Source organism: Lepus europaeus, chromosome 13, assembly GCF_033115175.1.
Source record: "Lepus europaeus isolate LE1 chromosome 13, mLepTim1.pri, whole genome shotgun sequence".
NCBI lineage: Eukaryota > Metazoa > Chordata > Mammalia > Lagomorpha > Leporidae > Lepus > Lepus europaeus.
In genome coordinates, this window is record NC_084839.1 from 40,238,229 (window position 1) to 40,265,300 (window position 27,072).

General features: G+C 37.2%; 1 protein-coding gene across 1 annotated transcript in view; it reads right to left on the reverse strand.

Moving 5' to 3' along the window:
* LRPPRC (leucine rich pentatricopeptide repeat containing) overlaps positions 1-27,072 on the reverse strand; it is a 110,037-nt gene that overhangs the window by 45,372 nt on the left and 37,593 nt on the right. The window contains exons 13-23 of the mRNA XM_062209360.1: positions 26,077-26,170; positions 22,235-22,301; positions 13,995-14,022; positions 11,309-11,366; positions 10,282-10,388; positions 9,990-10,067; positions 9,604-9,648; positions 9,134-9,247; positions 8,020-8,150; positions 7,244-7,329; positions 5,629-5,836 (exon numbers count right to left, since the gene is read on the reverse strand). Of these exons, the coding sequence (XP_062065344.1) occupies positions 5,629-5,836; positions 7,244-7,329; positions 8,020-8,150; positions 9,134-9,247; positions 9,604-9,648; positions 9,990-10,067; positions 10,282-10,388; positions 11,309-11,366; positions 13,995-14,022; positions 22,235-22,301; positions 26,077-26,170 (1,016 nt within the window). The remainder of the gene's footprint in view (positions 1-5,628; positions 5,837-7,243; positions 7,330-8,019; positions 8,151-9,133; positions 9,248-9,603; positions 9,649-9,989; positions 10,068-10,281; positions 10,389-11,308; positions 11,367-13,994; positions 14,023-22,234; positions 22,302-26,076; positions 26,171-27,072) is intronic.

Below are 27,072 nucleotides of genomic sequence, written 5' to 3' on the forward strand. Positions count from 1 at the left end.
TGTTAAAGTTTGAAAACCTCAATAATAGAAATGAAAAAAGTATTCTGGGTTTCAATTCCAACTGAGGACCACACATAACTAATCTGTAGCCATGTGATACATTTCTACAAGCAGTGATAAAAAGCAGCTGATCATCACAATGGCTGATCTCAAGGACTTTTGGGTTCCTCTCCAATTCTAATCCTGTGAGGTTCTTCTAGGAATCTGTGCTTATTCATCCATAAGTAGATGAACATCACCAGAGAAAACCATGACATAAAACTGCCACTTTTATTAGGCAAGATGTACTCAATAAGAGCAGCAAGATCCCAGAAGGAAAAGGGGTAGAATACAACCAAAATGTGGGACAACACCTTAGCCATCAGTATTCTTCTGACTTCTGTGACCTAAGATGGTCTGTGATTTCCTTTGTTCACTAGAAATGATTTAAAATCCAACTTGGAAATAAATAATCCGTTGAAGAAATCTTGTTGGTATGTTAATTCTGCATTCAAAACATTGATTCCATGCTTATTTCAGTAGCTATACACGATTCTTAAAACATTTTATAAATGTTTACAAGTCCATTCCTGACAAAAATTCACCTACTGCTTTTAAAAACCTCAAATAAAACAATAAAAAAATTAACTTTACAACATATTATCTTTAAAATAATCCGTTGTGATACATATTTTTTTGACAGGCAGAGTTAGACAGTGAGAGAGAGAGACAGAGAGAAAGGTCTTCCTTTCCATTGGTTCACCCACCACGTGGCCGCTATGGCCGGAGCGTTGCAGCCGGTGTGCTGCGCCAACCTGAAGCCAGGAACCAGATACCTCCTCCTGGTCTCCCATGTGGGTGTAGGGCCCAAGCACTTGGGCCATCCTCCACTGCACTCCCGGGCCACAGCAGAGTGCTGGACTGGAAGAGGGGCAACCGGGACAGAATCCGGTGCCCCGACCAGGACTAGAACCCGGTGTGCCGGTGCCACAGGCGGAAGATTAGCCTAGTGAGCCATGGCACCGGCCTCCGTTGTGATATTTCAAAAAATCAGATTCCCCTCTCACCCCCAAATTTCAACAAACGAGAAAGGAATTTTCATGAATAAAACTATGCTAATACAAAAGGTAGTATTTTATTTGATGCAAAGTAACAATGCAAGCTTTACCAAAAATTCCATGAGCCTATGAAATGAAGAACTGAGGAAAAGAAGATTCTAAAATTTTGTTGGAAGCACCTATATATAAAATGGGCAAGGTCCAGAAAGCAATTTGAAAACTTAAAGACAGGTGGAAGCTTATATGGTCAATGTGAGGTTACCGCCTCTTCTTGTCCTGAGTATGGAATTAAAGAGTGCTGTATGTCAACGACAGAAAAATAAGCGCTAGAGAAGACGTGAGCTTACTGGCCGTATAGTCACGTGAAGCAGCCACCACTGATCACAAAACATCTGTTTCAAGGAACCAGCAAACAAAGTATTCTTAACTCAACTAAATTCCTCAATACTATTATAATACATCTCAGACAATGTTAAACTGTTAAAAAACAAGAATGACCAGTGTTAACTATCTTTCTACCTATCAGTAGCTTAAACGTAGTCTCCTTATTTATGGTAAATAACTTTCCAATGCAGAGTATAGTTAAGCAACAACAACAAAACGACAAATATTGATTTTTAATTGGAATAAAGTGCTTCAACATTAAGCATAAAGTGTTAGTGAAGTAGCAATTTACCTAAAAGACTTCTGATTGAAAAGCTCTCAAATCTGAAATCACTAGGGGAGAAAATAGGGGGCTGGTGGAAGGAGTTTAAAAGGAAAAACAAGAACCAAAAAACAAAGTCAACACCTTAAAAACAAACGATTCCATAAATCTTAAGCATATGTTTTGTGTGGTGAGAAATCATTTCAGGAGAAGTCATCATCTTCACAAAAATTACTCTGCTAAGAGAATCAGCCCTTGAAAGAACTGGTTTTTTTTTTTTTTTTTTTTTTTCTGTTCATCATCTATAAATGAAGAATCTTCAAGGAGACTGGTGTTGCAATTACAACTAATCCTCCCCAAAAAATTAACTGTGTTGAAGGCTTTGTAATTTCCCTAGGTACAATTTAGCTGTCACTTACTTTAAAATTTACTCAAACATGCGTTCCGAACAGCACTAACTTCACATGTCAAGTGCTTTCCAGCCAATTGAGTCTAAACTGGAAGTCGGTGTTAAACAACTGAATGATTAGACAAGATAGCTCATTTCCCTGCTCTTTTGTTCAGAATAAAATGCCACATTTACATTATCAGGCTCAACAGGATTTTCTGACAGAGGGAGAAAAAAACCCTACTGCACACTGTCCGTACTAAGCACATGAAGCCTGTCATTTACCAATCATCCTTCAAAAAGCAATAGCCATGAATGTAACTTAATTACGACCCAATGATCCTTGACGAAAAATCATCTTATCACTGTCCTGTCCCCCTAGGGCAAATGAACCACTTTTTTTGTCCTTTGGCACTGATGATGCTAAATTCTTAATTGCAATAATGGAGTAAAAGAGCCAAACCTCCTTAATTTCCTTTCAGCATATAAAGAGTTTTACTCTAGAAGGCAAGCATTCCCATAAATAATAAAAGTATCTAGTACAAATGAAGATGCTAAAATTGAAGGGGAGTGTGTATGACAGCATAACTACCATTTAAAAAACATTTATGTAACATATTAAAGTAATACAGTGAGTTTCAAAACTTATACTGCCCCAGGTTCATCTTAGAGAAACCTTTATGAAGAACTCCAGATTAGCTTAGCAAGAGTTCTGGGAGGATTATATACACATATACAAAGTCCATGATGTACTTAAATGAAATGCATTATGTGCATATACAGATTATAGCACAAATTAGCACACGTAAACACACACACAAATCCTTAAAGGAAAACAGAAATTAAAGCTGCTTTGATCATTTGCACTAATATAATCCAGGAAAGCAGCTTCAGATATTTTTCACATTCAATGAGACCAAAATGGATCAGCTATAAAACAAGGGAATCTAAAACAGCATTATACAAATTTTTATGCATTTAAATATAATGGCCTAGGTTTTATTAATTTCATTTTCTTTACCACACATGAAGATTAATCAAAAGCTCTTTTAACCTATTTAAAAACATTTCTTTCTTGCCTAATATGAAGGATTCCTGTCATCTCCTCAAATTGGGCATAGTCTCAGAGAAATAAATTTCAAAATGGTTGCAAAAGAAAATGTTTAAAATAACATTCAGTCAGAGTATATATAGATATGCAGCTAACAAATTGTAATGTAATGTAAATGAGACAGGAAAACTAACTCTGCCTATTTCTTTTCTGTTCAGTGCAGTTTAGTTTATTCCTAAAATTTGAAAACCTGTTACTGTTTTACACTTTGCTTGGCAAACAAGTAAGAAAGAAATTGCATTATTTCCAAACACAACAAAGCTTTTCTACACTAACACAAACTGACATAATATTAATTTCTCCTGTGTTTCATCCAATGCTAGAAAAGTTGTTCAAAATTAAGATCTACTAAATCTTAGACTACCTTCCTAACAAAATCAGTCTCACAGATGGGCTTAAGAAGTACAACATGAAAGCGAGACCTGCTTTCTAGAGTCTTTCACGGTGATATGCCAAAAGAGACACTAGCCTTTGAATGAAAGAATGAAGATGTAGGATGTTCTGTAATGTTTTTTGTAACTTAGATCCCAAGTTTGACACACAGCTCAATTCCCAGATGGGTTCATACCTGCTGAGGTCAATTATATGATATTACCAGAGATTAAAAGTACTTAATCAAATCAAATACATGTGGATTTTTTGGCAGGCTAGAGTTAATCCTAGTACTTGTCATGAATCTGAATTAATTAGCTCTCTTCCATCAGTTGGGAGAAAATGCAATTTAAAAAAGTTTCAAAGTCAATGTTTTATTCTACTGTTCCTTGCAATTTTATAAGTATGAAATTTCCTTAATCTTCGTTTTGTCATGATTATTACGATAGATGAAACTGAAAGCCCTTGTCATGGAGATTGCCTCTGTAATGCAAAGGCAGCAAACAAAAAAACAAAAACCTCCCAAAAATCAACAACAAAAACTCTAAACAAATAGAATAGAAGGAAATAATCCTTTTAAGTATCTGAAAGCAGTAAGACACTGTCCGGGAAAAGACATTAATTTAGATCAGGGACAGCCACATTTGCCCGAGGCATACAAGTATCTGACTACTGAGTACTCAGAGGCAGAGGCAGCTTCAGGTCACCCTCTGAATTCCATGCGGTTTCCATTTTTCCTTGGCTAAGCTCTCCTTAGTTCATCAGCCCCATCTGCAGACCTCTTTTGGAAAACTTTCACGTCTTCTCTGCCTTCAAAGTATTTCTATTCGCACAAGACTTTTCCACCATGGCCTCATTTTCATTGTAAATGATTTTACTTTTGCCCAGTAGTGTAGGAGGGCCTAATTCTTCTGGGCACTGGGCCCATTTCTTTCAAATCCCTATGCAGAGTTCCACATGCAATTTGCAGAGATGGGTCTTTTAAACAATCAAAAAATTCTAGTAGGAAGCATATTAATTATAGGATTTCTATATAAAGTTGGCTGTGAATATGAGAACTCAATAACTCAGTAATTGTTTGAATCGCTATTTCTTTAAAAGGAGTGCTGAGATTGTGGAGGTTCAGATTTGGCCAATCATCTAACCTGAAAACTGCTTCTGATTGGATGGCAAAAGAATTATTTTATGTGTGCATGTTTATGTGTTCATATTTGTATACACACATTTCCTAACAGAGCTCGTTAAAAGATATGTGTTTTACTCTACACTTTAAATCCAATGTTAAATTATTCACTATATTCAACATAACCCCTAATAAATAAAGAAAAAGCACAGAAATTTGGAGACAGTATGAGAACCTTTAAAATATAAGTAGACTACAAAGTCCATTAAGCCATGGGAAAGATGACAGGGAGGTAAGATCTAGGAAACTAGATAAGGAAAACAGAAAACACAAACAATTACAAAAGGAAAAGATTAAAATAGAGTGATTAGTCATCTTACTAAAATGCTTCATTCATTACAAACGATTAGATTGTAGGATTTGCATTGTAAATGATATCTTACAGTGGGAACTTCAATGGAAAAACTTTCAAGTTTAGTAAATCTGGCCCTATCAACAAAATTCATCTTTTCCTAAGACAGAGACAGCATCTACAGCATTTATTAAAATTAGAATAATTCTATTCGTAGACATCATTAAAATACCACATAGAAAAGGGACCAGTGAAAAGATATTTCTATATTTATCACCTGTACAACAGTCAAGATGCATAATCAAAAGACCTATCAGATCTTTCTTATTGTAATAATCAATACTCAGGTTCCAAACTGGGAAAAACTGAATTCAATTTTGTGTAATATCGCATGCTCTTACAAAAAAATCACCAGAGACCATTCCATTAAGAAAGCCAGAGGACTTTAAAGGTAACCTAGTCCATGTTATTTTCTTATTCTGTGCCAAATGAAATCCAAGGCTTCCCTGTCACCAGAGTCATCATAAAGTATAATCCTCAACTGATTAGACTCATACTTTCAATGCCAACATTAAAATTTTAAAATTCAATCAACTTACTTTTCCAGGTATACAGTGACCAATGGGGAACTGATGTTGGTGGATGGTTTTGCTAACCCTAGAGTCACGATGGCTTCATGCAACTGTTTTACTGTTTCAATTTCACCTCTTAGAGCTGCGCCATTTAGGATGTGGAAAAAGGACAAGACTGTTGCATCTTTGATAAGAACATCCTTCTCTTTCATCTCCTTTAGAATGTTAATAGCATCTACAATGAAGTAACACAAAAGACCCTTAGGTAATTTCATGTAGGGAAAACAAACTGCTATTAAAACAGCATTTCAAGCCCAGCAGGAATGTAAATTCTAGTGTATAATGCCGATTTCAAGTTAATTACTACTTGCATTTCTAAACGAGACTACAATTATAAATCCACAATAGCATGGTTTTATCATTTCCCTGCAACTTTGACTACAAATTACAGATAGGGACTGTGTGCCCACTCTGCACCACATAACCCTGTACGGTCTGCCCTATAGCTGTGAGATCCTCCTAAATGGATGCTTTTATCGTGCAGAGCTAACATCTGCTAAATCACACCATTGTTTCTTCAGCAGATGGCTTGTCAGGAGGCCAGATAATAAAGATGTGTTTACACTGTATATACAGCCAGACTAATGGTCTGATACCGATAGGGCCTGTTTGCTATGTCGATACTAATTAGCCAAGCAGAGCCAATGAAAGCTTTCCAAAAGACTGCATGCTAATACATTAGATTCATTAAGCTTCATTAGGAAGGCAGAAACAAACATTTTAGGATATGGAATAAGTGCATTTTTATAATGATGTTCTTCATTATTACAGAGACAAAATGTTTTGACCACTTTAGAAAAAGTGATTTTTAAAAAGCATGCTAATCTTTATAAAGAGATTTCTGTGTCAGAAAAGGATTCCTAGGAAAACGTAATGTTCAAATAAAACATTTTCCCCATACATTTATCCCTATAATAAAATTAAGACAGATGGTCTTTTTGAAATATAAATGAAGGTTAAAAGTTTCAAAATAAAGCCAAAGCACAAAGTCAGGAAATAAGCAAATACTAAGAATGTATTATCAAGTGTAATTAGTTATATTAGGTTTAACATTATCTCAAAAATGAGACAATTAGTGTATGCAAATCAGCTATATAATCAGCTTTTATATAATGCCTTTCCCAAGACCTCCTAAATAAAAAATTTAATTAAGGTACTTTATTTTGTTAATGTTATTAAAAGAGAAAGACTGCAAAATTCAGATTCTTAAATATGAGATTCTGTTTATAGGTTTTATGTTCAGCCTTCAGATCTTCTTAAGCAAAAATAAAGCCATTAGTACAGGCATAAAAGCAAATTGTGCCATAAGTCATGATCTTCAAACTCAATTCAAACAGCAATGCTAATAAAAACTAGCTGCAGAAATGCAAAAAGCACTGAGCTGTGCAAATGTAAATGACAAGCTTGCCAATCCATTAAAACTAATGGCCTACACTGTCCATGCAGCTTTGGTTGGATTCACATGCAAATTTGCATGCAAAGTGTTCAAGCACTTTGCATGACATGATACACCATTAATATCAATTCACATGTTATTCCAGTGGCAAGATCCTTGCATCACCTGTTTCCTTTATGTGCTTACCTTGGAGCTTGCCATGTTTTCCCAATACTTTTACAAGGCCTACGTACTTGTTGGTATCAAGGACGGCAGATGAATCTAAACGGTCACTAAAATTAAAACATTTATGTTATAAGTTGAATAACTACAAAAGGACTGCAATATTCATTTTATATCCATTTTAACACTTAACAAAAGCTCATCAGATCTTAAGTGTTATTAACATTGTCCTCTATACCTCAGCTTTATTTTTGAAGCCACACAAATTCATACATAACTGAAGTGACTAGAGAGGTAAAAATCTAAATCTACACACAGATTGTATCATCCCATTTGCAATGAAGAACTCTTGGGCTTTCCAGTACTTTAAATGATTCTAACCTTCATCATGAATGCTGAAACTTCTGAAAAGACACATTTTTATTTGAGAAATCGACCAGGGTAGGGAGCCAAAGATATTTGAGAAATGGACAGAATTTTGTTTATAATACTGAAAGGAAAATGACACAAAGCCTTATAAAAAGTTACCATCACCACTGTTGTAATACACAGTTGTATAAAGCCAATTTTGGGGGGAAAAAACCTTTGGCTTTAATAAGAAGATACCTTATATTCGAAGATACTTGGCTGAAAATGAGCCACAATTAATCTAAGAGCCTTTTATTATGAAATCTCAGAAACACTGACAACAAAAGTATTTTGAAACATCATATAAGACAGCAATACTCAATGCAGGCGAACCATCAGGGACTGCACATCAGCCTGGATGCTGATGACTTCTTTCAGGTCAGGGTACTCACAATTCCCGTTTCAAGTTCAATGCATCCTCTGCATTATCATGTCGACAGCACAAATTTATTAAAGCTGCATAGCCACCAAGAACCATGTCTGATTCATATTTTGCTTTCAATTCAAGAGCTTTTTGCATATTCTAAAAGGATAAAAGAAAAGAAAAAATTAACACAAAGGTAAAAATGTCACATCTGTAGTTTTAACATTTACAGTTTAGAAAAAGTTAATAGTAATTTAAAAATAAATGGTAACAATATTTCACCTTTATCCTGTCTCTCAGTATTTTTATTCACCCTTTAAAATGCAAGCCAGCCAGGTATTTTTATATGGTTTAAAAGATTTTATCTATGATATAAAATAGGCCACTATTTATACCAAATTTGATGTTTAGCTTTGTTTATTATGTTATTTTTAGGACTTCCAGATTAAAAATTTCTTAATTTCCACATGTAGAAATATATATCACCGAAAAGTTCTTTAGTCTAGTCTTGTACCAAAGTAATGTGAAGAAATATTTCAGAATTTAATAGAACTGTGTTACAATCTTAGTTAGTTATGATTTTTTCCCCCTAAAACCAAAGGCTTATGACCAAATCACACTGAATAGAGACTGAAAAAAAAGTCTTGTGATAGCCCACAAATTGCAAACACACTAAAATGCTCACAAAGTACAGCTGGATGCCTGCTGTAAAAAGGCAAGAGACCCTTTATCTCAGAAAGCGCTTTCTTCCAGCAGGAAAATGGAATTTCAATCCCTGCATTAACAACCTCGTAATATTTGACTTGCAAATGACTACTGCATGTATCAGTTGCTTGACAATCTAGATAGAAGAGACCGGAGCCATGGCTTGAAAGGACATTTGGCATGTATGATAAACCTATCACAGCTGTTACTATCATTCACTTTGCAGATTATTGTAAACAAACTACAGTAACCCGAAAACATGCCATTCAAGGTGTAGCTGAAATTAGTTAACTTTTCATTTAATTGCATTCTTTGTAAGCATGATATATAGTAATAAACTGTAAGAATTATAAATTACATTTAGCTTTGCTTCTAGTTATCCATAAAGAATGTTTTTTAACCTTAAAGTTTACTTGAAATATTAAAACAAGCGTTACCTCTTCTGAACAAAGAATTAATATGAGCTGCTTTAGGACATCTCCTATAGGTTGATTTTTGGCTTTCAGTTTTTCAAGTGTAGACTCTAAATCAGATGATGCAGGCTGGAAAGTCTACAGAAATAGGCAGAAAACAAAAACTTGCTATAAAAAGAAAATGCAGATGTTGCCACAGTCCCCTTTAAATTGACATTCCTCTTTACTTTTCTAAATGTCATAAATGGTATCAGGGATACTAATCTGGACATCGAAGGATGGACTCCAGGAGTTAATGAATCTCTTAAGATTATATGTAAATTTCTCAGATGTGGGTTGTTTACTTTTGAGATGAGGAATAGGTTTTACTAACTTTGTAGAGGAACTCAAGATAATAAAATGTTAGCAATCATTTTGTTTATTAGGACATAATCTAAAATTCTCACCAAATGTGTTTGTTACAGCATGTTGAATCCACTCAAAAACCTACTTACTTTTTGAGAGTCTATCTTCTCTCTTTCAACCAACATATTAACATCCTAAAATTGAGATTTAAATTAGCACAGAATTAAAAAAGAAACATTGAAAATATAATAGCAAGTGTAAAAAGCAATTTGGAACTTCCACCACATTTTACTAATTTTCCGCCTTTCTACAGAAATTCTGTTGTCCCTTTTATTAACCATTCTATGCTTTAAGAGTATACTTCAATATATAAACAGTATTTATCAACAATCAATATTCTCATGGTTGTCAATAAAATAAAACTTTTTTTGGCTGAAGCTTCGTATTTAAATATAACTTTAACATGCTTTTATATGTAAATTAATCATTATATATATACACACACACACATATATATATGCTGTTTCCCACACACCTTAATCAATTCAGGAACATGGTAGCTATCCAGGAGATTACGGATGCCTCTGTATATATTTTCAGGAATTTTAACATTCTGTGTGAAGAAAAGGAGGAGGGAAAAACAACCCAGAGTTTTAGACAACTAAACTGAAATTTGTCTAACAGAAATTATCTCAGACATAATTTAAAACTCCAACACTTGCATGTCATTGAGAAGTGGTCTGGTTGTACTTAAAAGCAGCAATTTCAAATCTAATAGATACATGTCAGGCAGGACAGGCATTATATAGCAAAAAATGAAATGGTACCATCTCCTTCAGCTGATGGAAGTATTGTCTCAAACGCTCCTCCTTGGCCTGTACCTCTGAGTCACTCATGCTGTCAATCAAGTTATAAAGAAAATAGCCAACAGCTTCTGTGGAAAAAAACAAGAGAAAGCATTCCACTAAAATTACCGAGACTGTCATGTTATCAAGATTAATTTATAAGAAATCATTTTGGTGTGAGATGTCACCCTGATGAGAGGCTCTGAAATGGCAACAATGATCACTGAGGCATAGAGATTATGTGGTGTGGGAGCACATATCTAACTGGTGAGTGAAAGGAATATTAATTATTTTCAGACCGAGTGACAGCTTTTCAGTACTGAATCTTACTTCATCTATTTTTTTCTACCACTCTGTGACAGAAGTGGTCCTGCCAAAGGCCTTACCCCTCTCCTGTCCAAATCACAAGCCATGAGAATAAATGAACACCTTTACACATTTCTATACTAGTTTTGAGTGTATGGTATTTGGGAAAACATGTAACATTAGAAAAGATTATTACAAAGTTAAATAATTTTAATAGGCAGATACAGTAATCCTGTGGAGAGCTGCCTATTAGCCAATGAAAAATGAAGATTAACAAAGATGTTTTGTAACAACAGTAATTTTCCTATGCATTCAAGCATAAAACGTGTAGGGCCACGGGTTAATACCTAGGATAGAAAATCTGAACTTTCAAAATGGGCACCTACTTACAGAAAACTATATATTCTAAGCTTCGTTATACAGAAAATGAAAATCATGAAGTACCAAAATAATGTATTTTGGTTAATAAATTATATTTATGTGGGAGAAATCCACAAGACCTTTATCCTGCTTCATATGAATAAAACCAAACACTTCATAGATTTCAAAACCTAGAGGTTCTCTGTACAGACATTTATAACCAAATGTTTTCAAATTTCACTTTCAAAAATAAAGTGTTTACTGCTGTAAATCCTCCTAACCCATCATTACTCTGGAGAATGGATTTGTGGATAAGTTACAATCAGCGAAATGGAAACACTACCCGTGGGTCCTGGAGGCTCCTGGCAATACCGTCCATCCTTGTACAACAATTCTGTTATCTGGGAAGACAGAGAAGCGGCACAGGGCAGTGAGAGATGCAAACAAGAACAAACACAACCTGAAACTGGATTCTTGGAATGATAAAGCCCCTCCCCAGTAAGGTATTATTCTATACCACAGGAATTCAATACCTCCCACACCCATCCAGGAGGTGGTTTTGTTTTTAAATAATAGGTTTGTCAGATAAAAAACAAAAATAAACCCATGGCGAAGGAAAACAGCAATGTTCCATGAAATGCCACATAGGAAGCTCTAAACTGACTTCTTTACATATGATTTGAAAAGGGTTGTCATAAATAGGTTAGAGGAATTATCAAACTATTATTTCCCATCAAACTGGACCAGTTTCCTCCTTCTGAAAAAGTTAGTTTCTTTATTTACTTATTTGAGAGGGAGAGACAGAATTCCTATCTACTGGTTCACTCCGTCAAATGCCTGCAACAGCTGGGGCTAGGCTGGGCTGCAGCTGGGAGACAAAGACTACAACCTAGGTCTTGTTTCCTTCTTTTATATGAAGTTTTACAGAAATAATGAAGTAAAATATGCTGGACAAATAAGTAATTTCTTTTTTTAGCTATTCAGTGACTTTTTTTTCCCATTCATTCTAGTGGTGTTGAAACAAAAGAAGTCTAAGTTCTAATGTGTGTTCTTGTGGATTTTCATGCAACATAAGAGATAACTCTTACTTTTCAAGATTAGCTCTATCACCAGCATTAAAAAAAATTCAAATATGTACTTCACGATCAAAATGATTACCTAAGCTACAGTTCTGAACACAGTATCTGACTATATAACCTCAGGCTGATGAGAACAGAAACATATAGCAGTTGTCCAAAGGGATATGGGTTGGGAATTCTGAATTTATGTGTACACCATCATTTAGTCTCTTTACTCCTAGTGCCTGGCATATACTGTAACTGACAACTCAAACTGTAGTTGCTTCTATTATTTATTTGTTACTAGGGAAAATTAGGCAACAGTGATCATACGCCACTATGAAATATCATGCTGTACTTTATGGTAACTCAAAGGGTAGCTAAGGTAGAAAGGTTTGCTCAAAAGAAAAGCAAAACAAATATGAGGAGTCTTTCAAAAGTTTATAGAAAATATTATGAAAAAAATATGCCTGGATTTCAAAATTTTTGTACCAAAATAAATTTACCTTTCAATTATATTTTCCACGAACCTTTTAAAATACTTTCATACTCCATACCTACAAACTATTTTTTAACCAATGCATGCAAGGGACAGTAAATTCTATCATAAATTGTAGCCATGCACTAGATTTAACTGAGTCAAATTTAATAACAAATTTTAGACAAAATGCATTTAACAACGAAAATCTCTAAGAAGAATTACTTCTAAATATATATTGTCCCTACCAAAATTAGAATGGCTACATAGTTTCAATGGCAGTTCTATCAATACAAGAAGAAGTGAGTGAAATTTAGATTTCAAAAGGTATTTAAATTGGAAATTGCAGTTAATACTATACACTCTCAGAGTTGGTGCTGCAGTGCAGCGGTTTGAACTGCCACTTGGGCTGCCGGCATCCCATAATGAAGTGTCTGGTTTCAGTCCTGTCACTCCACATTTCCAATCCAGATTCCTGCTGCCTTTAGGAGACAGCTGATGATGGCCCAAGTACTTGGGTTCCTGCCATGCACATGGGAGACCCAGAAGGAATTCTGGGTTCTTGGCTTTGGTCTGGCCCAGTCCCAGCTTTACGATCATTTGGGAAGTGAATCAGTAGATGGAAGATCTCCATCTCTGTGTCTCTCCCTCTCTCTCTGTTACTCTGCCTTTCAAATATATAAATAAGTATTTTTTAAAAATATATTCTGACTTTATTAGATTAAAAATCATTCTTGAAATTTACTATAATTCTGGCATAAAATCAGTTTACTTCTTTAAAAGGTAGCAGTAAAAAGTTGGCCAGCATTTCATTCAAATATGATAACATACACAAGTATATGTACATAGATTAAGAAAATTATTCAAACTTTAAGGTCATATAGCTTTATACTAATGTAAACAGTATTTTTTTGGAAAAGTTGAAAATCTCAGAATTTAGGACTGAGGAGCTGGCGCTGTGGCAGAGTAGGTTAATCTTCCACCTGCGGCACCAGTATCCCATATGGGTGCTGGTTCAATACCCAGCTGCTTTTCTTCAAATCCAACTCTCTGTTTATGGCCTGGGAAAGCAGTAGAAGATGGCCCAAGCGCTTGGGCGCCAGTACCCATGTGGGAGACCTGGAAAAAGCTCCTGGCTCCTGGCTTTGGATCAGCCCAGCTCCAGGCATTGTAGCCATTTGGGGAGTGAACCAGTGGATGGAAGGCCTATCTCTCTGTTTCTTCTTCTCATTGTCTGCAACTCTACCTCTCAAATAAATAAAATCTTAAAGAAAAAAAATCAGAGCTGTGATCACTATTTAAAAAAAAAGAATTTAGGACTCAGTCAAGGACTACCTTGATCATAAATTTCATGCTGTTTAAAACTAGCATTTTTAAAGTTTCTAAATCGATTAACTTATAATGGTACATCATAAATGTGTGAAGCTATTAAAACTTTTGCTCTTAATGTTTTTTTATATATCACCATATGGTGTGCAGTATTGAGTACTTACCTTGCTCCAAAGATTTACATCCATAGACCTGTAGAGGGCAGCAAAGGATTGAAAATAAACCCAAAGGTTTCAATAACATTTTAAGGTAAAATGCATTAGCAGTTTTATTTTATGAAATATGAAATAAATACATATAAGTGTTTGCAAAAGCAAGTTGAATTACCAGGACAATGTAACTTAGAAAGTTTGACCCTTATTCATTTTGAATCTTTAAAATCAAGACCCGTTTACATAAAAATATCAAAGAACCACCCCTATATCTTATGGGCAAAGTTAAATGGAGAAGATCTGCAAGGTCTCAAAGTGTCTGCCCACAGAATGCTTATTCTTTGTAACAGGAAGAACAGTAACTACATAACAGAGAAGTGAACACTTTGACTGACTGAGCAAAATCAAACTTGACTAGTGAGATGCTGAGGACAGTGAATGCCTTTGGATAAATTTCCTGGGGAGACAATCGCTCATGCAGTACTCCAGGTGCAGGTGCACAGCCTGCATCCCATCATGAGGAGTCATCCCGAGGAACATTCTGAAAGTAACTGACCTGCAGTCTCCAAACATGGTGATGTCTTGACAGACACATGCTGAGGAACTATTCCAGATTAGAGACAATTAAAAAGAAAAACCAACTAACACACACCCCTGGACAAGATTCAGTACAGAAAGGCAGAAGGAGAAGGGGATGTCAAAAAGGACATGAGAATATGAACTATATTACAAAATATGCCAGTGATGTTAAATTTCCCAAATCTGCTAAATGTTCTGTGGTTGCCTAAGAAACTGCCCATTACAGACACATGAAAGGGTAAAAGGGCAGGGCTGGCGTAGTGGCTTAGTAAGCAAAGCAGCCACCTGCAGAGCCAGCATCCCATATGGGAGCCCCGGCTGCTCCACTTCCAATCTACCTCCCTGGTAATGTGCCCAGGAAAGCAGCGGATGATGGCCTGGTGCTTGGGCCTCTGCACCCATGTGGGAGACCAAGAAGCAGCTCTTGGCTACTGGCTCGGAACAGGCCCAGCTCCAGCCATTGTAGCCATTTGGGGAGTGAACCAGCAGATGGAAGATTTCTTTATCTCTGCCTTTCTTTCTCTTTCTCTTTCTCTTCCTCTCTCTCTCTCTGTAACTCTGTCTTTTCAAATAAATAAATAAATAAATCTTAAAAGAAAAAAAAAAAAGTAGGCACCAGTGCCGTGGTGCAGTGGGATAATCCTCTGCCTGCAGTGCAGGCATCCCATATGGGTGCCGCTTCTAGTCCCAGCTGTTCCTCTTCCCATCCAGGTCTCTGCCTTGGCCTGGGAAAGCAGTAGAAGATGGTCCAGGTCCTGGGGCCCCTGCACCCGCATGGGAGACCGGGAAGAAGCTCCTGGCTCCTGATCAGTGCAGCTCCGGCCATTTGCGGCCATTTGGGGAGTGAACCCGTGGATGGAAGACCTTTGTCTCTCCCTCTCACTGTCTGTAACTCTGCCTCTCAAATAAATAATAAATAAATAATCTTAAAAAAAAAAAAAAAAAGGTAAAAGGGCACGAATCACACAACCTAAGCTCAAATAATTCAGAATAGTTTTGTATGTGTTAATTGATAGGTATATGGAGGGATAGGTACATGGGTGAATGGTAAAGCAGCAAAATGTTAGGTTGGCAAACGCGGTACATGTGAGTTCTCTGTACTATTCTTATAATCTGTAAATCTGATACTGTTTCAAAGAAATAAAAAAACAGCTGGTTCAAATGTCAACTACTTAAATGAAAAACCACACAACAGGACAACAAATGGATATTGGTCTTAAATTATTTCTAAGTTTTGTATACTTGATGTATATACACTATGTATACTTCATTCAAACCTCATTTTAAGAAGACTAATTTATATGATTTAATGGTAAGTTTTAATTTACATGTTTTAATGGTAAGTTTGCAATAAACACACAGTAAAATTACGTATGTGTCCAAGGTGTTTTTACACTTGAGATTGAGCAGTCTGACGTGTACCAACTTTAGATATAGTCAAGTTGATAAAAAAGCACTTATTGTTAAAAAACATAATCGGTAAAGTTGATTTGTCACTGCTAACTAATCAGCAGAAATAGGAAGCATATCTGGATTTTAACTGCATTTAAAAAGTTCATTGTGAAAAATCAAATCTTTTCTGTTATTTAAATTGTTTACCTTTTTGGGCAGCTTTGTGTAAAATAAACCCAGAATAATAAAAAAAAAAAAAAAAAAAAAAAAAAAAAAAAACCATAATCGGAATGAACCACTAATAACCTGCAAAAACTTTGAAGGATTTTAGGTGCAATATGAGCAGTGAAAAAGTCAAAAGACAACACCTGCTTTATGTCTATTTGCAAAGTAACAAAAGTATAGAAATTGTTCACACAGGTCCCTGCACCCTGCACCCCGAAGCACTGGCTTCGGATTGGCCCAGCTCTGGCAACTATGCTCATTTGGGGAGTGAACCAGCAGATGGAAGATTTTCTCTCTCTCTGCCTCTCTGTAACTCTGCCTTCCAAATAAAATAAATCTTTAAAAAAATAAATAAATAAAACAACTTTGCATGTGTGTATTTAAAACTCCTTATTTCATAGAAGAGGAAAGAGACTTAGAAAGGCAAAGTCAAATATCTCCACTTGAAATTCCCCAAAGGATTCCACAAAATGTTAATTATCTCTTAATGTTGGCTGTTCCCCATTAACTCTTACTCCCTCCCCCCCCCCCCAATAACTCTCATTCTCATCTCATCTTGACTCGAGGTCTAAACCTCTTAATTGGGAATGAGACCATTCATGAGAAACCCAAGCTCCCATTTGGGCTCTATTCTGCCATTATGTCATGGTTTGCTGAGCTACTATCAACCCACCTTGGGCCCCCAGACACACTGTGCTCTCAGCCTTGGTGCCCCTGCCTGAAATACCCTCTTTGTCCTGCATAAATTCTTACTCATCCTTCAAGATTCATCTCAGCACCTTCTCTGGACACCAGCCCAGATTGATCCCTTCTCCAATCTTGGCAGAAACAGAGTACCTTTTCCTCGAAACATTCATAATTATGAAGATGGGTTTGCACAGAAAGAGTATTCTTATTTTCTGGTCTCCAATGGAGAACAACTTGGGGGAAAGAAATTTCCTGTTCATTCTTGAATTACCTATTATCTAGCATTCCTAGCCCTTAGCAAACACTAATAAGAGCCAATATTTTCTGAGCACTCACAAATGCATTAAGTGCTCTCCTAAAGCACTTTATTTTGTTAACTTCTTTAATGGTCACAATATCTCTGCTTTAAGCACAATTATCAGAGCCATTATAAAGATGAAGAAACTGAGGTACAAAGTACTTAGCTTTAAAACTTACCCAGGGGCTTTCTAAGTTAACTGTGGATGCTAGACTAACAATTTGCATCTAAATTTGCTCCTTTCCCAATATCCCACTTCAATCAAAGGATTTTTTTTCAACAACACATAAAATAAATGGAAGTGCAGCTAACTGAGAATAAATACTACAAGTTAAAAGCAGACAGACAAGTAAAGAGAATGTCAAATCCCAAGACATCAGTAAGGAAACCTGGGACCAAACCCATTTCTACAACGGAATCTGCTTTACCAAGGGAGAGGAAAGGGGGCTAACACAAGTAGGCCTGTAGATGCCCTCTCTCACCTCCACAGTTGGGATGCTGTCCCTCTGATTGAAGAAGAAACCTGAATGACTCTTCTCTGGACTATAAAACAATGAAGCTCTGGACAAGGGAGAAGTCTGTAACCATATGCCCTAAATGGTACCCACAGGGGCTCTCAGCACTCTCCCTCATGCAGTATCCTGGGAGAACACCCAGCCTAAGAGGAAAGCCACACAGACACTGCTGCAGCAGATCTGCAGGTGGCGCAGGGTAAAGCTCCAAGTGTACAAGCCCCACAAATGCCCTTGGAGCAGCTTCCAACCACTTTTACATTGCTACCACTCTTGAGCATAGATCCTCAGACATTTTGGAAAAAGAGAAAAAAACACAACAAAAAGGTATGAAAGCTGGGAGGATGTACACAATAAGCATGGAGTGAAAAAGCATTCAAAAAACCTGTTATTAATAACTTCTGAGATAAATATTTGATACCTATAAATACTCATATATTTTATGAAAGGAACATCTACAGAATCCTAAAGAGATTCAGAAATAAAAAAGTGACAGCAGGGGCAATACACTGTGGCACCGCGTGCTAAGCAGCCACTTGGGATGCCGATATCCCATAATGAAGTGCCAGTTGAGTCCTGGATACTCCCCTTTTAATCTAGCTTTCTACTAATGCACTTGGGAAGGCCCAAGTGCCTGGGTCTCTGCCACCCATGTGGGAGACCAGGTTGGAGTTCTTCACTCCTGGCTTCTGTCTGGCCCAACCCTGGCTGTTGAGGGAATTTGGGCAGCAAACCCAATGGATAAAAGATCTTGCTCCTTTTCTCCCTACCACACTGCATTACAAAAAGAAAAAAAATGATCAAAGAAATGAAAAACTCAACGGAAGAGGTGAAAAATAAAAGCTGAGAAATATCATCAAAAGTAGAACATACAAACCAAATCAAACCCAAAGGAAAATAAAAAAGGAAAGTAGGATAGAAAAATACACCAGTCCAAGAGTTCCAGGAAGACAGTATTTTAAAAATAAATCTTTCCAGGATTGAAAGATACGAACAGTCAAGTTGAAAGGACTCACTAAGCACCCAGAAAATGGACACAAACAAAACCACATTCACAGGGTTGCTTTATAGTGACATGTCAGAACAGGAGTGATAATGAAAAGATTCTTCCCAAATCCCTGGAGGTTCTGGAAATTTCCAAAACACTAATAATAAACATTCTACAAATTTCTAAAAGTAACAAAATAAAGCTACATAGAAGTTGCTTTATTGTCAAATGTCAAAACACTAGTAATAAATAAAGGGAAGATTCTACAAACCTGCAGAGGAAATTCTACGAGTCCCAGCTCTGGCTCCTGACCACAGCTTCCCATTAAAGCAGACCCTGGGAATAACTGGTGATGGCTCAAGCAGCTGGGTTCCTAACAGCCACATGGGAGACTGAGATTGCATTCCCAGTTCCTGGCTACAGTCAAGGTAGGCCCAGATGTTGTGGACATCTGTCTCTTTCTAACTAAATGTTCTAAAAATAAATAAAAAATAATAAAAGATTTTGTAAAAAATTTATCCTCCACATGCTTTTCTCAAGAAGCTATTTAAGAATGTCCTCTACCAAAATACAAGAGTAAACAAGAAAAAGGGAAGAATTAGACACAGAATTAACTTGGAATAAAACAGAGACTTTCCCAGATGAAAGTGGAGGGAGAACTAATTGAAGGAATAACTAGACATGAAAAACTGCCAACCAGTCCAGATTGTGGGCCAGAATCACCAAAATGCCTGTCACACATGATCTGTACTGCTTAGGCAAACTCTAACAGTTATCAGGTTTAGACAATTTAAGTTATAAAACAAAAAACTCTAGAAAGTCCTAACATTTAATTGATGTTCAATTCTCATTTCCTTAGCTTATCAAATTACAGAAATACTAGTTTGCTATTTAAGACCTATTAATATTTGGTAGTTTTAATAAAGGCAGATAACACTATATTACAAGTTGTACTTCAGTAATAAAATGCATATCCAAATTTCCCTTAGGTTTGCTAAGATGACTATGATATCTAAATTGCAACTCTACTGACTACATTTTAAATTTTTAGTAGTTTCGGGGTGGGACAGAAAGAAGAAATCACCTCGTCACAAATGCTTAAGTATACACATAACCTAAAAATTTTCTCTATCTACAATGAGAAAAATTAACCAACAAGATACACTTTTAGAAACTGAATGTTTAAACATGATCTTGGAAGGGATTGGTTGAAATATTTTGACTAAGAATACAGCAAGAACAAAGAAGGATCTGCAAATGTCCACACACTATATGCACCTAGATAGTGAGCTATTTTATGTGGCTATTTTAAAACTCAGAGCAATTTATGCATTTCAGATGCTAACAAACAGTGAAATGACCAAAGAGGATTTAAGTCGCACAAGAAGTAACAAATAAACTGTTATCTGGCATATAATTCAATCATGCTAAAACACCAAGATCTTCAGAGTTTCTAGTCTGGTTTCCTCATGACATTGCCTTCAGAACACTACAGATACTCAATGACTTTCCCAAATCACATAGAATACCCTCTTTCTTTATGCCTATCTCTCCCCTGTGTCTTTATCACTCACACCACTGACCACAATCTCCTTTCTTGAAACTACTTTCTTGGCTTTGAGATTCTCCAGGTTCTCACTCTCCTCTTCCTTCCAATATCTCCCCAGGGTCTTTCCCTTACACTTCCCCATCGTTTCTCTACAATGAAACTAAAAACTAAAGAGCACTTCTAGCTCAGCATCATGATGCAGTGAGCCAAGCTGCCCCCTGCAATGTCGTATCCTGTATTAGAGTACCAGATCTAGCTCTGGGTGCTCCACTTCCAATCCAGCTCTCAGCTAATGCACATGGGAAAGCAGCAGAGGATGGTGCAAGTACTTGAGCAGCTGTCACTCATGTAGGTGGGAGACCAGAACAGAGTTCCTGGCTCCTGGTTTCGACTTGGCTCAGCCCTGGCTTTTGCAGCCATTTGGGGAATAAACCAGCAAAAGATCTCTCTCTATATGTAACACTACCTTTCAAATAAACACATAAATCTTTTTTAAAAAGAGAGAAACCAAACACACACACACACACACACACGATTAATATGTATAATTTTTTTGGTTTTTTGATAATGGCAAAAATTAGAACCAATTTCAGTCTATTAGGTAGTGATTGAAAAATTACAGTATACCCACACTTTTAAATCTTCCAAAGGTATTAAACAATATTAACAATCACATTTATACTGGTAGACCAAGAGGTATCTAGGTAGTATTGTAAAGTAAAAAACAAAGACTGAGGAGTAGAAGTATAATGTCACTCTTGGTTAAAAGCAAACAAAAAACAACTTCAATTATCTTTTACAATTATCTATGTCTTTTTTAAAAAAAAATTATTTATTTTACTTGAAAGGCAGAGTTCTATTCTAAATCCTATTCTCTATCCCCATCTTGGTTAATGTTCTTTCTCCTTACCACCAAACTCTAACATGCAGAAGGGAGAAACGAGAGAGGTCTTCCATCCACTGGTTAACTCCCCAAATAGCTGCAACAGCTGGGGCTGGGCCAGGCTGAAGCCAGGAGCCCAGAGCTGCTTCTGCGTGCAAGGGCCCAAGCACTTGGGCCATCCTCAGCTGCTTTCCCCTGCACATCAGCAGGGAGCTAGATCAGAAGTAGAGTAGCCAGGACTCGAACAGGCACCCAAATAGGATACTAGCATTGCAGCTGGAGGCTTAACCTGCTACACCACAACAGCGGCCCCAAGTACCTATTTCTATACAGAAGAAAACAATCTATAAAACTACTGCCATATGTTTACAATGCACAAAGAAAACCACAACTCACGATGAAGAGTCATTATTCTACACTGCTTTGCTCAAAAGTGACCATGGCTTCAATCACACCCTCACCAGTAACACTGAACTCCAACTCTCAACTCCATCAAATAATACCATAAATACACAAGGGGCCAGCGTTGTGGCATAGGGAATAAAGCTGCTGCCTGCAATGCCAGCATCCCATATGGGCACAGGTCTGAGTGTGGGTTGCTGGCATTAAGCTGCCACCCACAACACAGGCATCCTGAACAGGAACAGTCCCAGCTACTCTGCTTCTTATCTAGCTCCCTGCTAATGCACCTAGGTAAGAAGGCAAAATGCTGACAGTTGACAAATCTAGAGAAAGAGCATGTGGATGTTCCTTTCACTATTCTCTCAACTGTTCTTTAGCTTTGAATGTTTTCAAAATACCAAAACTGGGCAGAAGAAAGCAACAGAACTACTACAGTGAATAAAAATATTCCGTGATGGGCTATTCAAGGACTTAACTGAATATACATGCAAATTTGTCCACAACTCCAACAGTGCTTTCTTCCTGGATCTTTTCCACATCAGTGTGTACTTCTTGGAAAACATGATATAGAAGGCTACTTAAACTCAATTCAACCACTTGGAAGAATAACACTGGTAATGTTATTTCAGGTAACTTATATAATAAGAATATATGTAACTTTCCTCATGCAATAGGTCAAATGGACAGGAGCTATCAGTCCAGATTCAGGCAAAGAGCATTTCAGTTGATTATCTTACCTCCTAAAGCCAAGAATCAGGCTGCCCCTCAAGGAATTAAATGGGAAAGGCGTTGTATTTGACTCCACTGCAAAAGAAAATAAATATCAATAAATCCCACACCAAACAAAAATATATTTAAAGAACCCCTAATGTATCAACTTATTTGAATATCACTATCTTTCAATTTTCATTTTAGAAATTTTTATTTTAAAATGTTTTCATACAAAATTAGATAATGCAAAAATATATCTGCAAAAAACCTAGCTTTTCAAGGTATTTTCACGAATTTATATAACAAATGAATGTATACCATAAATATATGTTTGTGTAAATGGCAATTACTGGCCGGCGCCGTGGCTTAACAGGCTAATCCTCCGCCTTGCGGCACCGGCACACCGGGTTCTAGTCCTGGTTGGGGCGCCGGATTCTATCCCGGTTGCCCCTCTTCCAGGCCAGCTCTCTGTTATGGCCCAGGAGTGCAGTGGAGGATGGCCCAAGTGCTTGGGCCCTGCACCCCACGGGAGACCAGGAGAAGCACCTGGCTCCTGGCTTCGGATCAGCGAGATGTGCCGTCCGCAGCGGCCATTGGAGGGTGAACCAACGGCAAAAAGGAAGACCTTTCTCTCTGTCTCTCTCTCACTATCCACTCTGCCTGTAAAAAAAAAAAAAAAAAAAAAGGCAATTACTAATATGCCACCATACTCAAGTCAGTCTGGTACACATACAACAGGTGGACTCTGGCTCTAGGAATAGAGACCAAGTACCCAACAGAAGTTTTGTTCTTTAAAGATAGTAGGTGAGGGGAAAAGTTCTTTTCTGAGAATGGTGGTGACTTCTGTTGAACTATTTATACTTTCTCATTCCATTTTCCACCATGATCAAAGAACAGCATTCACCTAAGAATGTCAACCTAAAGTCATAATAAAATAGGAATTCACGTCAGTGATATACTGATTTATACTGATCTTTCAATCCCTTGATCATTTCTCTGCTCTCCTACTCATTTTGGTATTTAATAGTTTACAACTGGGGCCGACACTGTGGCTTAGTGGGTAAAGCCGCCACCTGCAATGCCGCCATCCCATGTAGGTGCCGGTTCAAGTCCTGGCTGCTCCACTTCCTATCCAGCTCTCTGTGATGGCCTGGGAAAGCAGTAGAAGATGGCCCAAGTCCTTGGGCCCCTACACCCGCATGGGAGACTAGAAGAAACTCTTGGTTCCTGGCTCCGGATCAGCCCAGCTCCAGCCATTGCAGCCATTTGGGGAGTGAATCATTGGATGTTAGACCTCTCTCTCTCTCTCTGCCTCTCTGAAACTCTGTCTTTCAAATAAACAAATACATCTTAAAAAAAAAAAAAAAAAACAAAACAGTTTACAACCTTATATGTTTCAAAGCTGACACTGTGAGCCTGATTGGCTTTACTGTAAAAAAAAAAAAAAATCAGGCCTTACATGGATTTCTTACATAATGCTTACTGTAACTAGTAAAGGGACCTGTTCAGTTTATTTTTCCCACAATTGTATTAAAGTGGCATCATATTGTAATTGATTTCATCTTTTCACTGAAAGTGTAACGTAGCTACTGAATGACACAGACATCGGCAAAATGTGAGTGCACAGAACAGGCAAATGCAGAAGACAACGGATATACTTTAAGATACCTGGTTTAATTTAGTAGGAAAAAAAAAAAAAAAACCAAGAAAAAACCTCATGGGACGAGTCACAGTCAGTATGACTTGTTCAACCCTCGTAATTCTAAATAAAAAACTACCCTCCACACATAAAGACAATGGTTTGGGATTAACCTGCCACTGTATACTCTGAACAAGGACTTTCTTTCTCAGTAGTTTTATCACATTAGAAAATCTAAAAATAATTTTTTAAAAAAGATTTATTTATTTCCTTACTTGAAAGTCAGAACCACAGACAGAGAGGGAAGGTTGGGGGAGATCTTCTATTCACTGGTTAACAATGGCCAGGGCTGGTCCAGGCTGAAACCAGGAGCCAGGAGCCTCCTCCGGGTCTCCCATGTGGGTACAGGGACTCAAGTACTTGGGCTATCTTCCCCTGCTTTCCCAGATGCATTAGCAGGGATCGAGATCGGAAGTGGTGCAGCCAAGACTTGAACCAGTGCCCATATGGGATGCTGGCACTGCAGGCAGTGGTTTAGCCCACAGCGCAATAGCACCAAGCCTCCTAAAAATTATTTTTAACCCATTAAACCCAAGGTTTTCAATTCTTCAAATATTTCAATGACATTTACTTCAAATTTATAGGTGTCAAATTTTATTGTCGTGCTAGTGGGAAACATTTTCCCACTTGTGTTTCCAGGCTTGGAAAATGAGTTTGAGCAAACAAAATTAAAGATAATTGAGAGATATATAGTTATATCCACTTCAAAACTCTTCGGGATAAATTGTTCTACATTCAAAGAATTTCAAAGTGAACGTAACTATATGCCTCTTAATTATTTAAAAAAATTTTTTTTTCTTAAAGATTTTTATTTATTTGAGAGATAGAGTTACAGACAGAGAGAGGGAGAGACAGAGAGAAAGGTCTTCGGTCCATTGGTTCACTCCCCAAATGGCTGCAGTGGCCAGAGCTGCACCGATCCGAAGCCAGGAGCCAGGTGCTTCTTCCTGGTCTCCCACATGAGTGCAGGGGCCGAAGGACTTGGGCCATCCTCTACTGCTTTCCCAGGCCATAGAAGACAACTGGCTAGGAAGAGGAGCAGACAGGACTAGAACCAGCACCCATATGGGATGCTGGCGCCACAGGTGGAGGATTAACCTACTGTGCCACAGTGCCAGCCCCGTCTCAATTATCTTTAATTGATCTTTAATAATTGATAAATAATTGATATTTAATTAATCTGAGACCAGCCTAAAGCAAATACCAGCAATCAAACAACTGACTGCTCTTCAAAGACCCGTGAATCACAGCAGAAGGGAGGGCACCGACAGGAGTGAGTTCAAATATTCTTTAGTCTTAAAGTTCCCGGCATTTTTCCAAATAAACAATGTCTTGAAAATTTACTTTTATACTATTCCACCAAAACAGTATTTCACAGAATACTGTCAGCTGTTAATCATTAAAAAGGTGACCAGAAACATATCAGTACGCAGCTGACAAAAAGCATTCAGTTTCCTTAGCAACAAACAAGACTTTGAAAACGAAGCGGTTGAGCTGGCATGATAAAAGGAAAAGGCAGCTCTTCTGTATGCACCTTGTGATCCTAGATTCCTCTGCTAATGCTTCTGTTTTCATCCTATCAGTACAGACAATCTATGTCTTATACACAGCAGGAGGCAAAAATCGACACCCCCAGACAGCAGATAGCAGTAAGATTCAACCTTTGACTCATAATTTAACAGTCACCATTTTTCATACTGGACATTTAGTGTTTCCCTAACAATATTTCAACTATTTCAAGTGACATATACATAGATAATATATACCAAATCGGGATTTTATAAAGCTTCTATCTAGATAATTGCAAATACTTTCAGAAATAGTTTCTCAACTGATTTTCACAACACCCATAACTTAGTCCTAGCCTCATTTAATGAAACTGGAGAGGTGAGAGGCCTTTTCCAGGTCACATAATCAGCAAATAAATTATAAATAGGACCCGAGCCTTGTGTGTTTGGGGGTTGCAGGAAATAAGGAGGGTTCCCATTTTATCTCCACTGTAACACTATGTTTTAAAAATTCCCAATTATCCATGAGTTCAGCTCACAAACTGTCTTACCCACTCTGGCTTTAACAAAACAAAAGATTTCCTTGTATCACTACTCCACAAGCCCTCAATAGTTACTAAAATTGATATCTGGCAAGTTACTGCTAATGTTGCATACTTACAAAATGACAAAATAAAGGCTAGGTTCCCATTTAGTGCTTCATGTCTCACTTCAGCTTGAGAAAACGTATCACTTTCAGGTAGACATCCATTTTCCTAGGGATTAAAGCATGTATCAATGATAACATGTCTCAGCTAACAATAGTTTGATGTAACATTCAAATCTCCTGTTTTTTTTTTGTTGCTTTTTATTACCATATTCTCTCATAATCTATCATTTAAGAAGATTATCTTCTAGAACAATACATACACTAAATAACTGAATTTTGACAAAGCTTTGAAAGGAATTCCAACACTACAAATTAAATGCTTATTGCCAAATATAGATAATATTTTACTTTTAGAGTGCTCTATTTCTAGAAGGGTTTCCTACTAAAGACTACTAAAACAATTATCACATTCAGAAGAAAACAAAACTTCAGGGGCTGGTGCTGTGGCATAGTGGGTAAAGCCACTGCCTGCAGTACTGGCCACCAGTTCGAGTCCTAGCTGGTCCACTTATAATTCAGCTCTCTGCTGACGTTCCTGGGAAAGCAGAAGAGGATGGCCTAGGTCCTTGGGCCCCTGACATAAGTGGGAGACCTGGAGGATGCTTCTGACTCCTGGCATCAGATTGGCACAGTTCCAGCATTATTGCCATTTGGAGAGTGAAAGAGATGAAAGACCTCTCTCTCTGCCTCTGCCTCTCTCTGGAACTCTGTCTTTTAAATAAAATAAATAAATCTTAAAAAAAAAAACCTTCAATGCATCAAGCTGAAATGATACTCTGGGGGCATGAATTGAGCTTAGGATCAAAGTTAATTTTACTTAATTCCAAGTGCCCTCACTTGTACCAATATGATTTGTTTGAAAATAATTTCACATGAACCAAAATTTAATTTTTTAAAAAGATTTATTTATTTATTTGAAAGTCAGAGTTACACAGAGAGAGGAGAGAAGAGGTAGGTCTTCTATCCGCTGGTTCACTCCCCTATTGGCCGCAATGGCCAGAGCTGTGC